Genomic DNA, 16,466 nt, shown 5'->3' with positions numbered 1-16,466 from the left:
TGCCAGCAGCCGAGCGCACACACTTAACCGCTAAGCCACGGGGCCAGCCCCGAGGCTGGCCAGGTCTAATAGTTGATTTTGTTCTGTTCACTTAACCTTAAAGTCTAATTTGGACACCATAGCTGGGGAGCGGTTGTGCTTCCCCGTGGGGTAAATACAGTGCTAAAGAGCATGGCTAGCATTTTAGAACTGGTCAATAACTGGCATTTTGTGATTTAAGCCAAAAACTTTTATACTGGCAAAGAAATTTAATTATTATCAATATAATATAGTTACTCAACCAATATATGTAGTAAACTAAATCACAAACATATATCAGCTAACACAATACAATAAATGAGAATTTCCAATATCAATCATTTATTTTAAGCTAAAACTTTATTTCCAGCTAATGCTTTATTTTCTATAACCAATTAGAATGGCATGTTATGATTTAAAATAAGGCTATCACTATAATCATAGGGAAACAGAGGTTTACATAATATATATGTTTATACCACCGTTCCAAATGATAATTTAAAACATAAAACAAACTTCCATTCATTGGCTTTACCTCTAGGATAAAAATTTTATGCTTCACATATATTTTTTTTCTTTTGTACTAGCTGGTATTAATAGTTACATTATTAAAGCTTGTCAGTGATTTACCTCTAATGTTGACAGGAGAACTTCCATTCCTGTAGAACCTTTGGCTGTCATTTCTCTCCTTGTTTTTTCTGAAAAGTAGAAAAAACTTTCTTCTAAAACATGAAAGAAAAAAATTACATATAGTTTTATTATATAGAATCAACAAATCTCCATTGGTCCAGTAAATACTCTGAATTAGTTCTTAGATGTTCCTCCCTCTGATGTTGCCAATTCTACTCTGTAGGGACTTCCAGATTTCAGTTTACAAGATGTTCCTTGCATTTCATCACAGTTCCTATCATGGACTAGGTGAATCCCTGTCAGTCCATCTAAAATCTTAAAATCAGTAACAGAGTACAGGTACCACAGGTACAGGAGGTGAGGCAAGAGTGGTAATGGCAGAACTCTTTATTATCTTTATGACTAGAACTAGAAAATGTTTAATCAAAATTGGTGAAAACAGAAACACAGTACCACCATTTTCAAATGTTTTGACTGAATTAATACTATTTTAAAATTCTGAATCACACAAAAATAAACAAAACTAAGGAAGAGCTACTTCTGCAAGAGTTTGGAGACCAGATCACCCAAACGATCCTTTTCATCTCACTGAAATGGAAAAAAAGCAGTATAAATTATTTCTGCTATTTAAAGGTTTCTAGAGCTTCTCCACAATTATTCTCCCTTGATCAACAAGAGAGGAAAGGTAGATTATAGGCCAACATTCACAAAAGGAACTAATAGTTACTATTCCATGTACTTGACCTACATTACCTCATTTATGACTCACTTTAACCCTCTGGGGAAAAAATTACTCTTCACAGACCAAGTAAAGTTCAGAAAGGAGAAGAAACCTATACATAGTCATCAAGCAAGTAAGTGAAAGAGGCCAGGTGATCCAGGTATCTCTGAACCCCAAGCTTACAGTCCTTCACCAATTTAATGCACTTCTACAAGAGTCACAGGAATCATTCTTTTAGCAGGACTGTTGCACAAGTCTCCAGCTTTTTCACACATGAATATTAGTGCCAGAAATTCTTCTAATACAAGATGACAATGGCATTCATTTCACACTTTGAGATTTTAAAAACAGAACACAAACAACCCATCCTCAATACAGCACATATTACACAATAAAATTCAAGAGACTGGTAGTACGAATTTGTTCCATATGGAGATAGTCAAGAGAGGTTAAGAACAGAATAATGAGCACTGAGGCAATGAAAAGAGGAGGGAAAAAAGTCAGGCTAGGCCTTCAGAACATCACATTTCTGCCCAGAACAAACGCTGCTCAACCTCCACTGTGAACGAACAAGAAGTTACATGTGGTATAGTTTTGACACATACAAATCATACATGTACAATTTCACAAGAATATGAAGTATGAGATGTACAATACAAGTCACAAAATCTCAGAATTGGTTGAAAGTTTAAAAAATCATTAGTCTGATATCCATCTGAAAATTAAGTTATTCTAAATTAGGAGTTATTAAAGAGAAAGACAAATGTACTACAGAGAGATTATAGTATAATATTATTTACAACTGTCAATAACTACCTATGAAATAAATATACTGGAGATTAGATAATCATATTTTCCTTTAAAACATCATCTCAGGTCCAGATAATGAACTTGGTAAAACTTACAGAAGCCTTATAATCTTTTAAAGTAAAAACCTGCATGTGATATGAAGACCTAAGACACTGTTCATCTCTGCTCCCTGTTGCCATATGACTAATGCTTAAAAGAATGATAAATTTCTTTACCTATTAAAAACAAGGAAAAACTCATTAATGTTTGTAAAACCAAATTTCTCATTTTTAAAAAGTATATAATTCCTCTGCCGCCCCATATTTTCATTGTTTCCCCAGCCCAGCTGCCTCGAACAAAAAGTATAAGTTGTAAAATAAATAAAATATTGCTTAAGTATCCACAATGCATCCTTGATTTACTTTTTTAAATAAGACTATTGATTTAATACTAAAGCCAAATCATTTTTCAATATTAACATCACTTCAAATATTCAGAAGATTGAGATTCCCACTACTAACAAACCATTACATTTTCATCTTCATAGAACCAAAAAAAACTCTACTCTTTTAAAGATAGTACAATGCAGCATCTAACCCCCCTTGTCATAACATCCACCATCATCTAGCTTACTCCTCACACCAAACGAAAACTAGGTGCTACACAGTTTTCTACTCGACTCCCGATTCTGCCATGATCTTGAGAGACTTCAATGTCAATGTGGATCATTCATTCAAAGACCTAGTTCCATCGTTTCTTGACCTGGTAACAACAAAATCCTTCTTCTGTGCTCCCGTTTATCCACTTCTCAATTCTCAGACCTCAAACTGCTCTACCTACCTCTTACATTTTAACCTCCAATCTCCCACTTTCAGACCATAGCCTCCTAACATTCCTATTCCTCTTTCCCTTCTACAGATTATGTAAATCTCACTGTCATTTTCATTGATGAAGTGCTCTCTGCCCATAAAATTAGTCCCCTCCATACCTACGTTGGATTCCAAGCCCCGCCCCTTAGCCTTCCCACCATAAATCCTTATACAGAAGTGAATGCTAGAATATGCAGTCTCTACTCCTACATTACGGTAAAAACAACGCCACAAGAATTTCTTCTTTAAGGTTGTTAGTTTAAGGCTGTTAGTACCAAAAAATTCACCATTTCCAACCTCATTTGGGAACACAAAACTCCTCTTTTCACTTAACACACATCACTATCCGCCCTGCCATAGCCCATAGCTAGTCCACATTTGTACTATTCCTCAATCGTTCCTCTCAATCTCTGGGCCTCTATTCCCAACTCTCAGCACCCATATTTTGCCTCAATGAATTGAGGCAAAGTGATCAGTTACCACAAATGAAATCCTACAAATAATGACCAAACTCCACATGCTTATGTATCAAATCCTTGACAATCTTGCATTCCTTTCTCCAGTTTGGGGGAGAGGGGGAGAAAGTGTCCTTTCTACTATGTTCTGAATCTCATCCTTTCTATCTACTCATGAACCTATAGCTTCAACCTTTACCAACATACTATTTTTTATTTTTCCACATACTTAACAAACCTTATTTTATCTTGCCTGTCCCTCTATTTTCCTCTCTTTTTTTTCTTTCTCAGCGAAGCTCCCTAAACAAATAGTCTATACTCCCAGTCATTATTTCATTTGCCACTCACATGACAACATACAGCAATCTTCCCTCTAATCCCACCACTTGAAAGTGCTCTTATTGTAGTCAATAATTTGTTAATTATCAAATGAAAAAGACTTTTTTTTTTTAGTGAGAAAGATTGGCCCTGAGCTAACAGCTGCTGCCAACCTTCCTCTTTTTGCCTGAGGAAGATTGTTGGTGAGCCAACATCTGTGCCAATCCTCTACTTTGCATGTGGGACACCACCACAGCATGGCTCGAGGCGCAGTATGTTGGTCTGCACCTGGGATCCAAACCCACGAACCCTGGGCCACTGAAACAGAGTGTGGGAACCCAACCACTAGGCCACTGGGCCGGCCCCCATAAAGACCTTTACTTTTAACTAACCTCTCTATGTTACTTAACAGTGCTGACTACTGATTCTTCTCTTGGCTTTTTTTAACATAGGCCTTCCCAATTCTTACACCACAACATGCATTCTGCAACACCCTCAATAATCCAAATGTTATACTTAACAGACAAGAATTTTAAAGCAGCTATTATAATTATCATCAATGACATTAAAGAAAATAAGTTCACAATGAAGGATAAGATAGGAAACCACAGCAGAAAAACAGAAATATAAAAAAAGAATCAAATGCACATTTTAGAAGAGAAAAATATAATATCTGAAACAATTATCAGATAGACATAATGGCATAATGTAGACAAAAGAGGCAGTGAACTTGAAGACAGAAAAACAGAAATTATCCAATCTGAATAAGAGAGAATTAAGATTCAAAAATATGAGCCTGAAGGATCTCTGAAACAATCTCCAAAAGTCTAATATATGTAGACTTATAGTCCCAGAAGAAGAAAGAATGGGGGAGAAAAAAAACTTGAACACACAAAAATTTCCCAAATTTGCTGAAAGACGTAATTTACAGATTCAAGAAGCTCAGCAAGGTCTAAGCAGGATAAATACTAAGAAAACTACACCCAGTCAAATTTCTGAAAACAAAAAACTAAAGGAAAATCCTGAAATCAACCAGAGAAAAATGACACATAACTTTCAAGAAAACAAAGATCCAAAAACGGCAGCATCTGCAATTATGGAGGCCATAAAATAGTGGAAGCACTATTTTAAGTGTACTTAGTAGCACTAAAAAACAAAAACTATCAATTTTTGTCAACTTTAGAATTCTATATCCATAAAAATATCCTTCAAGAATTAGATGAAATAAATCCATCGTCAGATAAAAGAAAAACAAAAAAAAATCTTCCACAGCAGACTTGCACTACTAGAAATGACAAAGGAAATTATGTAGGCTAAAGGGAAATGATACCAGATCAAACTCACATCTTTAGGAAAGAATAAAGAGCTTCAGAAATGGTAAATATCTGAGTAAACACAAAACCTAATTTTTCTTCTTAATGTCTTCAAAATACACATGACCATCTCAAGCAAAACTTGTGTCTTGTAGCGTTTATAATGGATGTAGATGTGATACATTTGACAACTATAGCTAAAGAGTGGTAAATAGAAATGCATCTGTAAGGTTCCAAGGCTTCTAAATTTTACATGAGGTTATAATATTAATTATAAGCAAAGTGGGAAAAGTTAAGGATGTTTACTGCAATCTCCAGAGGAATGACTTTTTAAAAATGCGAAGAGGTATAACTAAAAAGCCAATGTGTAAATTAAAGTGGAATTCTGAAAAATGTTCAAATAATCCAAAAGAGGGCAGGACAGGAATAAACAAGGAATAAAATTAGAAAGAACAAACAGAAAACAAATAATACAATTGTAGATCTAAGTCCAATCAACAGTAGATTAAACGTTAACAGAAAAAATGCTCAAATTAAAAGACAGATGGGACGAGCCCCGTAGCACATTGGTCAAGTTTGCACGCTCCACTTCGGTGGCCCAGGGTTCAGAGGTTCACATCCTGGGTGCGGACCTATGTACCGCTTATCAAGCCATGCTGTGGCAGGTGTCCCACATATAAAATAGAGGAAGATGGGCACAGATGTTAGCTCAGGGCCAATCTTCCTCAGCAAAAAAGGGAGGATTGGCAATAGATGTTACCTCAGGGCTAACCTCCCTCACAAAAAAAAAAAAAAAAAGAGAATGCCAAACCGCTTCTACAGAAGACACATTTTAGATTCAAAGATACAAACAGGTTGAAAGGAAAAGAATGGAAAAAGCTATATCATGTAAACAACAACCATAAGAAAGCTGGAGAGGCTATACTAATAGCAGACAAAATAAACATCAAAGTAAAGAAAATTCCAGAAATAGAGAGGGGCATTCTACGATGATAACAGGGTAAATTCACCAGGAGGACATAAAAGCCATAAATACGAATGCATTTTATCATAGCCATATATAAAATGTAGGTAGGTCCCAGGACACAAATCTATTTTCTTCCTCTACACCTCCTCCCAAGAAAATTCCACTCCACTTCCATTACTTTAACTACCAAGCTTTTGCCTTTTAATCCTGCTCTTCATTCAAAACTCTGTACTGAATTTTTCACTTCTTCTCCTAACTTATTTACAAGGCACAAAACTGTTAGCAATAATTATAACATTGTATTGTTGGGTTTCTAACATGTATAAATACATTATATATGAAAATAACAGCACAAAAGAGTGAGAAAGAGGGGCCAACCCCATGGCGTAGCAGTTAAGTGCACGTGCAAAAGTGCACGCGCTCTGCTGCTGGCGGCCCAGGTTCAGATCCCAGGTGCACACCGTCGCATCGCTTGTCAGGCCATGCTGTGGCGGTGTCCCACATAAAGTAGAGGAAGACTGGCATGGATGTTAGCTCAGGGCCGGTCTTCCTCACAAAAAAAAAAAAAAGAGTGAGAAAGAAACAGAGTTACATTGGAAGAAAATTTCAATGTTTTACCAGAATTAAGTTAGTATTAATCTTTTTTTTTTTTTAAAGATTTTACTTATTTATTTTTACCCCCCAAAGCCCCAGTAGATAGTTGTATGTCATAGCTGCACATCCTTCCAGTTGCTGTATGTGGGACGTGGCCCCAGCATGGCCGGAGAAGCGGTGCGCGCCCAGGATCCAAACCCGGGCTGCCAGCAGCGGAGCACGTGCACCTAACCGCTAAGCCACGGGGCCAGCCCAGTATTAATCTAAAGCTCACTGTAATAAGATGTATATTGTAATCCCTACAGGAACCACTAAGAAAATAACTAAAATCTTAAAAAGTTAAAAAATCAGGGCCAGCCCCATGGCTTAGCTGTTAAGTGCGCACGCTCCGCTACTGGCGGCCCGGGTTCAGATCCCAGGTGTGCACCGACGCACCGCTTCTGAGGCCATGTTGAGGCTGCGTCCCACATACAGCAACTAGAAGGATGTGCAACTATGACATACAACTATCTACTGAGGCTTTGGGGGGGGAAAAAAAAAAGGAGGAGGATTGGCAATAGATGTTAGCTCAGAGCCGGTCTTCCTCAGCAAAAAAAAAACAGGAGGATTAGCATGGATGTTAGCTCAGGGCAGATCTTCCTCAAAACAAAAAAAAAATTAAAAAAATAAAAAATAATAAAATAAACAGATAACACAAAAGAAGGCAGTAAAAGATGAGAAGAGGAATGTGAAAGACATGAAACATATAGAAAAGAAACAGCAAAATGGCAGATGTAAATCCAATCCTATGAATATGTATGTTAAGTTGGAAGCAATAAACACTCAGATTAGATAAAAAAGCAAGATCCAACCATATGCTATCTTCAAGAAACACACTCTAGAGCCGGCCCGGTGGCTTAGCGGTTAAGTGCGCGCGCTCTGCTGCTGGCGGCCCGGGGTTCAGATCCCGGGCATGCACCGACGCACCGCTTCTCCAGCCATGCTGAGGCCGTGTCCCGCATACAGGAACTAGAAGGATGTGCAGCTATGACATACAACTATCTACTGGGGCTTTGGGGAGAAAATAAATAAATAAATAAAATCTTAAAAAAAAAAAAAAAACACACTCTAGAATAAAAAACAGAAACATGTTGAAACAGAAAGTAGTGGAAAAGGGTATAATATGCAAAGAATAACCAAAGAGAGCTGGAGGGGTTGTATTATTACCAGACGAAACAGATTTTAAATCTAGAAATACTACTGGAGACATTTCATGATGATGAAAGAGTCAAACCATAGGAAGATTTAACAACTCTAAATGTGTACACAGCTAACAGAGCCTCAAAATATATAAACCAAAAAACGCCAAAATTGAAAAGACAACCACACCTCTTATTTAGAGGTGGAGATTTCAATACCCAACTCAATAATTGATAGAGCACCTGGCTAGAAAATCAACAGGGTATAGAAGACTTAAAAAACACTATCAACCAACTTGACCTAATCAACATTAAGAGAACACTTCACCCAACAACAGTAAAAGGAACATTCAAGTGCACACAGAATATTCTCCAGGAAAGGCCATAAACTAAGTCATAAAACAAGTCTCAATAAATTCAAAAGGATTAGAATCATACAAAGAATATTCTCCAACCACGGAATTAAATTAGAAATCAACAACAGAAAGAAACTGGGAAATCCTGAAATAACGGGAAATTCAACAACATACTTCTAAATAATCCATAGGTTGAAGAAGAAATCACAAAAGAAATTATAACATATGTAAACTGAATGAAAATAAAAATACAACACATCAAAATTTGTAGAATGCAGTTAAAGCAGTGTTTACAGGGAAATTTATAGCTTTAAATCCCTACATTAGAAAAGCAAGGTCTCAAAATCAATAATCTAAGCTCCACTTTAAGAAAATGGGAAAGGAAGCACAAATGAAACCCAAAGCAAGCAGAAGGAAGAAAGCAATAAAGATTAGAGATCAATGAAATACAGAAACAGAGGAAATCAATTAGATCAGAAATTGGTTGTTTCAAAAGATCAACAGAATTGACAGACGTTTAGCTAGACCAGGGTCTCTCAATCTCAGCACTGCTGACATCTGGGGCCAGATACTTCTTTCTTGTAGAAAGCTGCCCTGTGTTAACAGACTGTTTAGCAGCATCCTTGCCCTCTATCCACTAGATGCCAGTAACAATCCCCCTCCTCAAATTTTACAACCAAAAACGTCTCTAAATGTTGTCCATGTCCCTGGTGAGAGTGGGGGAAAATATCACCCCCAGTTGAGATTCACTGAGCTAGACAGACTAAGAAATAAGAGAGGACACAAATGACAAAAATCAAGGACACAAGGAACATCACTTCCTACCCTACAGAAACTAAAAGGATTATGAGGAAATATTATCTACAGCTGGATGCCAATAAACTAGACTATTTACATAAAATGGATAATTAATATAAATGTTTCTAGGAAAAAAAATAAGGGTAAATTACAAAAAGTACCATGCCCACTGCAAATAAGTAGTACATTATTAAAGACAGAAAATGTAATGCATCCAAGGAAAACTAGGGGCAAATTGTAGAAATTTATGTTTCAACTATGTGAATAAGGCGTGGTGTAGGGTTTTTTTTTTTAATCATTTAAATGCACAAATAGTATATGTCTGTTGCAACAATTATAACAGTACAAAAGCACCTAAAGTAAAATTAGGAACTTACCTCATTCCCCTCCATTTCTATCCCATTGATATAACTACTGCTAACAATTTGGTATGTATCCTTCCTTTTTTGTTGCCTTGCTCATAAAAACATATACATATCTAATGGGTTTTTTTGTACAAAAGTGAGACTATACATATATTAACCAAAGAAACTTGCTTTCTTACTTAATATATTAAATTTAGGACTCCAGGACAACTCAGATAGTTCCACATATGAACTACATGTTCCATATATCATAAGTAATTTATTATTGATAATAGTGGCATAATATAGTTATAAAGTTCCACCATTTGGCTATATCAAAATTAATTCAACCATTCTCTCACTGATGGATATTGAGGTTGTTTCTTGATCTCTGATATTACAAACAATGCTGCAATAAACATGCCCAAGTATTCTTTTATACACTAGCATTTTTATTTCAGGCAAATACATTTCTGAGAGTGGAAATGCTAAGTCAAATAGCACGTGCACTTTAAATTTTAATAAACATTGCCAGATTCCTTTCTCCAAAGTTTGTAATAATTACTGCAACACCAACAGTGTATGAGAATACCCTATTTTCCATGCCTTCAACAGTACTGGGGGGCCGGCCCCGTGGCTTGGCAGTTGAGTACGTGTGTTCCGCTACTGGCGGCCCAGGTTCGGATCCCAGCCGTGCACCGACGCACCGCTTCTCTGGCCATGCTGAGGCTGCGTCCCACATACAGCAACTAGAAGGATGTGCAACTATGACATACAACTATCTACTGGGGCTTTGGGGAGAAAAAGGGAAAAAAAAAAAAAAGGAGGAGGATTGGCAATGGATGTTAGCTCAGAGCCAGTCTTCCTCAGCAAAAAGAGGAGTATTGGCATGTATGTTAGCTCAGGGCTGATCTTCCTCAAAAAAAAAAAAAAACAGTACTGGATATTGTCATTCTCTAATTTCTGCCAATCTAACTAGTAACAAATATCTTTGTTGTTTTCATTAGCAATTCCTGACTTTTAAGGAGGTAAAGAACCTTTCCATATGTTTACTGGTTATTTGCATTTCTTCTTCCTTAACTATAAATTGCTAATCTCTCTATCCCAAATGGATAGCCAATTGTATTATCCTATAAATGATGATGGGACAATCTTTCAGTACTAACGTATACTGTGTTGACTGGCTGATTCAAGGTACTATAAACAGAGTCACGGTATTATACAACCCCAGGGGGCAGTATTCAGGGATTGGTCCCCCAGTGGCAGGTGGCAGTATGGGGAGAGGGGCAATCTCTGGTTGTGATGTGGCTGGGGGCATTTTCAGTGGTGATGTTGGAGTAGGGGCTTCCAAGCTATGATGGGAAGAGTCTATAGTGATGGCAGCAGTGTACACAAGTGTTATTTATAGGTCTGGGGAATTTGTTTTCTTTTGTTTTTGTTGCTTTGTTTTTTTTGTTTTGTTTTGAGGAGGTATTTCATGTGACAATACAATGAATATACTTGGTACATCTAACTCTGTACTAATACAACGAACATCCTTGTACATCAACCTTAGTTGATAAGCACAATATTTTCAAAGGCTAGAATCCAGTTTAGTAACTTTCTGAATTAAAAAGAGGGGTATTTTAGATTTTGCTAGAAACAAATGCAACCTATTAGGGACCTCTCCCAGGTTTTGGGGTGCTGTCAACTACCCTCTAAACACATGGGCTGCATAGAAGGAAGTTATCAAAATAAATTAAGGGTCTAAGACCACAAAGAAGGGTTAATAGATATTGAGCTCCTGAACAGAGTAAATGCCTGCTAAATATCTTACTTCAATGACCTGAACCTCCAGAATAATGAAATAATAAAAAATTAAATAAAGTACAGCCATGCGCCATATAACAACCTTTCAGTCAATGACGGACCGCATATATGAGGGTGGTCCCATAAGATTAGTACTATATAGCCTAGGTGTGTGGTAGGCTATACCATCTAGGTTTGGGTAAGCACACTCTATGACAGTCCCACAACAACAAAATTGCCTAACAACACATTTCTAAGAACGTATTTCCATCGTTAAGCAATGCATGACTGTAAAATATTAATTGCGAATTGTCTGACCTTAATTTTAACAGAATGCCTTCAATATGTCACTGTTAAATATTAAGGTTGCTGCTGGTTTACCCTTATTTAAAAACAGAAAAATCAGGTTTTTTTTTTTTTTTAATCAAGCACAGGTTTTAGAATCTTAAATTCCTTTTTTAGCATTTTTAGCATCTCAATAGCATATCTATTGAGATAATCACATAGATTTTATTCAACCTGTTCAAATAATGTTATACTGATATATTTTCTGATATTAAACCATTTTATATTCCTGAAATACATGCTCTTTAGCAATGATATTCATCTTTTAATGTATAATGAGACTTAATTCACTAATGTTTTATTTGGGATTTTTCACATTTATATTCCTAAGTGCAAAGTCGATACTTTTCTTCTCCTGTACCCTGCCAAGGTTTTGATATTAATTCAGTAGTACTAGCTTCATAAAATCGAGAAACAATGTCTAATTACAGATATCATTTATTGAACATTTTTAACATTCTTTTTACATGCTTCTCATGTAAATCTCATGACAATCTCATGATATTTCTTATTTCTATTTCAGAGACGGTGCAGCTAAGTCCTAGAGATTCAAAACTTCCCTAAGGTCACCCAGCCATTAAATGACAGAGCTGGCATTTCAAAGTGAGGACCACACTAATCACCAATGTTCTATGCTACTTCACATCTTTTTGTCAACATTCTAGAAAATGTAGCATTTGAATTAGGTGTTGTATGAAAATGGAGGGAGCAATCATACATGAGTAAAACCATAATCATTTTTATAAACTATCCTTTTAAGATCAATTTCTTCCATAGTTATTCAGTTTTATACTTCTTGAGTCTATTAGAGAAAGTTCAATTTTTATAGAAAAATCATCTACTTACCAAAAGTTTGAACATTCTCAGCATCTACTTTTGAAGAATTGAAAAAGCTCTCCAAAAATAAGAGATTAAAGCTTACCTTGACTTTGAGCCAGATGAAGAATTTTTGATGTAACATATCTGGCAGTGTCTGATTCTGCAGATTCAGTATTGATCTTCTCCAGCTGAGCCAGGAGTCCCACAATCCGAGAATTATTGGTAAGGCTAAAAAGAATGGTATTTTACATTTTGGCACATTCTACATCAATTGTAAATTCAATACTATAAAGATCACTGCCAAAAAAAAATAAAACTCTACCCTTCTAAAAACATTAAGCATTTATACATGTCACATTTCTTTACTGTTTTATAGCTTAATATTGCAAAAATTCTATTGATTTAAATGAGAAACACATTTTACTTCAGAAAACCACAAATCACAAATGTGCATTCAACCCTGACCATCAATCTTACCTGAACATTCTCACCTGAATCACACCCTCCACATTCACCTTTCCATGCTCCAAGAAGACTTTTTACACGTTCTACGCTCTCCTCAAAACCCTAACCACCCCTTCCACTCCACTCCATTCTCAGTTAGGGCCCTGCTTCACAACTGTTACAAAATCAAACAAGAATACACTCGTCTTCCCATCACCAGATCCTTAAACTATCCGATTCTCTACCCACACCCTTTCTTCCTCTTTCCCATTCATTATACATTTGCCCATCTGGTGTTGCCAACAGTAAACAAAACAAACAAAAATTCCTGCCCCTCAGAGAGTGAACATTCTAATGGTGACAAGTTAAATACATAAATAATTATATGGTATTAAGGTGGTGGGAAGTGATATGGAGAAAAGCAGGTTAAGGGAAACAAAAAGTGCGGGAGGGGGGTGCAATTTTAGACAGAGTGGCCAGGGAAAACCTCATTGAGAAGGTACCATTTAGAGAAAGGCCCGAAAGAAGTAAGAGAGTGAGCCATGCAGATACCTGCGGAAAGAGCTGCCCAGGGAGAGAGAGTCACAACCACCAGGACCCCAGGGCAGGAGCAGGCCTGCTGTATTCAATTAAAAGTGAGGTGGGGGCCGGCCCGGTGGCGCAAGCGGTTAAGTGCGCGCGCTCCGCTACGGCGGCCCGGGGTTCGCTGGTTCGGATCCCGGGCGCGCACCGACGCACTGCTTGGCAAGCCATGCTGTGGCGGCGTCCCATATAAAGTGGAGGAAGATGGGCACAGATGTTAGCCCAGGGCCGTCTTCCTCAGCAAAAAAAAGAGGAGGATTGGCGGATGTTAGCACAGGGCTGATCTCCTCATAATAAAAAAAAAAAAAAAAAAGTGAGGTGGCCAGTGTGGCTGGAGCAGACTTTTATAAAGGAGAAGAACAGATGAGGTCAGAGTCGGGGCTGGGGTGGATGGGAGTGAGCACCATCATTTAGCGCCTTGCAGGCCCTTATAAAAGCTTTAGCTTTTACAGTGAGTGGGATGGGAAGTTTCTGAGAGAAGAGTGATGTGCTCTGACTTGCTTTTAAAAGGGTATCTCTGGCTGGTCTGGTGAGACTCAAAGAACAATCCCTCCACTTGCATACTTGACGCCAGCCCTTCTTGCATTTTCAAAGTATTTGCTCCTTCAATTATCCTTTCTCTGCTCCATCTTCTCTCTCTCCCTTTCAACTGGATCATACCCATCAGCACACAATTATGATCTAGGAGTTCCCACTAGCTACCACCCCATTTCTCTGCTACTCCTTGAATGGGATATCTGTACTTGCTCTCTCCATTTCCTCACATATTGTTCACTTTTCAAACTACTAGTTTATCTTCTGTACTCTGAGATCTCCCAAAAACCTCCTGTGGTCACTTCTTTCCTTGTCATACTCAATATCCCAGCACTAGCCAAATCAGATAGCTCTCTCTTTCTTCAAACACTTTCTTTTTGGTTTTCTGTGACCCACATACTCTCCTAATTTTCTTCCTATCACCACTTCTTTTAGATCTCCTCTATTGGCTCCTCTTCTGACACACCTCTAGAGGCTGAAGTGTCCCCCTACTGCTCTATCCCCAGCCCTCTTCTCTTCACTCTCTCCACTCTTCTGCCCTGAACGATCTCATCTAATCCCACAGCTGTAATTATAATCTATATGCTGCCTGGCTCCTACATTCAACTCCAACCACGGCCTCTGATAGCTTATCCAACCTAACAAGCCCAATATAAAACAACTTCTGCTTCCTCTTCTCCACCTATTCCTCTTCCAATCTTAACTTTCCCGAACTCAGTTGCTCAAGACAAAAATCGAGACTCCCTTTTCCACACCCCAACCCAATATCCACCCCATCTCTCAAACATCTCAGATCCATCCACTTTTCTCCATATCTACTATTACTACCCACGTCAAGGCAATCATCATCTCTCACTTGGCAATTATAGCCTGCTGACTAGTCTGCTGTCATTCTCACTGCCCAATAACCCACTTTCTCAGTGATTTTTTTTTTAACTTTCTATTTTGAATTATAAAGCCTCACGTAAAGGAGTGTATAAAGGAAGTCGCAAAAACAGTACAGTGGTCCCTTGTACCTTTCACCTAGTTACCCCAGTGGTTACATTTTACATAACTACAGGAGAATAGCAAAACCAAGAAACTGACATTGGCAGGTATATAGTCCCATGCCATTTATCACATGCGTAGATTTGTGTAATTACAAATCTAATCAAGTTGCTATCCAGCTAAAAACCCTTCAAAGGCTTCCCATCAGACTTGAAGTAAAATCTTACTTCCTCATCACGGCCTAACAGGCCCTATGTCTCTGGCCTCCATCCACCTCTCAGACTTTATGTCTCACAACGTTACCCTCACACACTGGGATCCAGTCGCACTGGCCTTCCATCAGTTCCTTGAATACAGCAAGTTTTTCCCCAACCTCAAGGTCTTTATATTTGCTATCCTCTCAACCTGGAGGACAGTTTCTTCCAGTTCTTCACACGGCTGGCTCCTTCTCATTTCAGGTTACAACCTACAGATGTGCCCACTTCTCCACCAGCCCCTCCACTTCCAATATTAAAATATACCTATAGAATTTATCACTACTTGAAAGGATGTTAGCTCCATGAAGGCAGAGACCTTGCATGTCTTATTTTATACACCCAGTATTTCAAACAGTGGCTAGCATAAAATAGGCAATATAGCTATATTTTAGAATGAACAAAAAAATGTGGAAACATTTCAAAAACAGTATATTTATTTTACTTTTTTCAGATTAACAAATGGACCCAATGCTTTAAATTTGGAGGTACTTCATCTGAAAAGATATCTGAAAACTGAAAACAACATATTGAGCATACTATCTGAAAATGTAATATACCATTCAAAATAAAATAATGTAATATTTCCCAACTTTTCAGATAGCTAGCATAGTATAGAACTGAAACTATGTATCAATATGTATAAATCTCCAAAAGGAAAAACCACCCAAAAAAACTTAAGAATATGTACAGCATGATATTATTAATACAAAATTTTAAAATACACAAACAATACAATATATGCTTTATTGTGTATATATATAATACATAAGAAAATGTATTATATATATAAAGACATGCATGGAAATGATGAATATCAAATTCAAAACAGTAATTACCTCTGGGGATAAGGGAGAAAAATGTTATTAGGCAACAGTACACATTGTATTTATAATATTCTTATTTGGTGGGTGATCAGTACACAGATGTTCATTATACTATTCTCTATCCTTTTTGGTTTTCAGAAGTATTTCATAATTTTTTTTAATAAAAAAATCCTATACAGGCGAAAATAAGTTACATGTTTAAGTTTTTACACATTTTCTTTTTCTTCCAATGTTGCAGGAGGAAAAAACGATTCCTTAAAATTTTTATCGTAAATTTGAATGAGAAAAAACATTACCATTTTAGAAAATTCCAAACACGAACAAAAGAAGAAAAAATAGTGTAATGAACCGTCATGTCCCCATCACCCGGCTTCAACAATTATCAATTCATGGACAATCTTATTTCACACATACCTACCTACAGGCACACACATCCCAGTGGCAAATTTTGAAGCCACTTTTAGAGAGACCATTTCCTCTGTAAATACTATGGTATTACCTATTTTCTAAAATATAAGAACTCTTTAAAACATATA

At 37.2% G+C, this 16,466-nt stretch overlaps 1 protein-coding gene across 13 annotated transcripts in view; it reads right to left on the bottom strand.

The window, feature by feature from the left end:
* The window catches only part of AGTPBP1 (ATP/GTP binding carboxypeptidase 1), a 157,791-nt gene that overhangs the window by 110,280 nt on the left and 31,045 nt on the right, over positions 1-16,466 (bottom strand). For 10 of the 13 annotated variants that reach the window (XM_058565511.1, XM_058565512.1, XM_058565513.1 and 7 more), the window contains 2 exons: positions 12,406-12,530; positions 649-740 (listed from right to left, as the gene is read on the bottom strand). In XM_058565511.1, coding sequence (XP_058421494.1) covers positions 649-740; positions 12,406-12,530 — 217 coding nt within the window. Of the gene's footprint in view, positions 1-648; positions 741-12,405; positions 12,531-16,466 lie in introns of those variants that run through there. The other 3 variants (XM_058565510.1, XM_058565518.1, XM_058565522.1) reach the window with 2 other exon arrangements.

This window comes from Diceros bicornis, chromosome 22, assembly GCF_020826845.1.
Source record: "Diceros bicornis minor isolate mBicDic1 chromosome 22, mDicBic1.mat.cur, whole genome shotgun sequence".
Lineage (NCBI taxonomy): Eukaryota > Metazoa > Chordata > Mammalia > Perissodactyla > Rhinocerotidae > Diceros > Diceros bicornis.
Note: the sequence above shows the minus strand (reverse complement) of the source record. Positions and strands in the feature narration are given on the sequence as shown.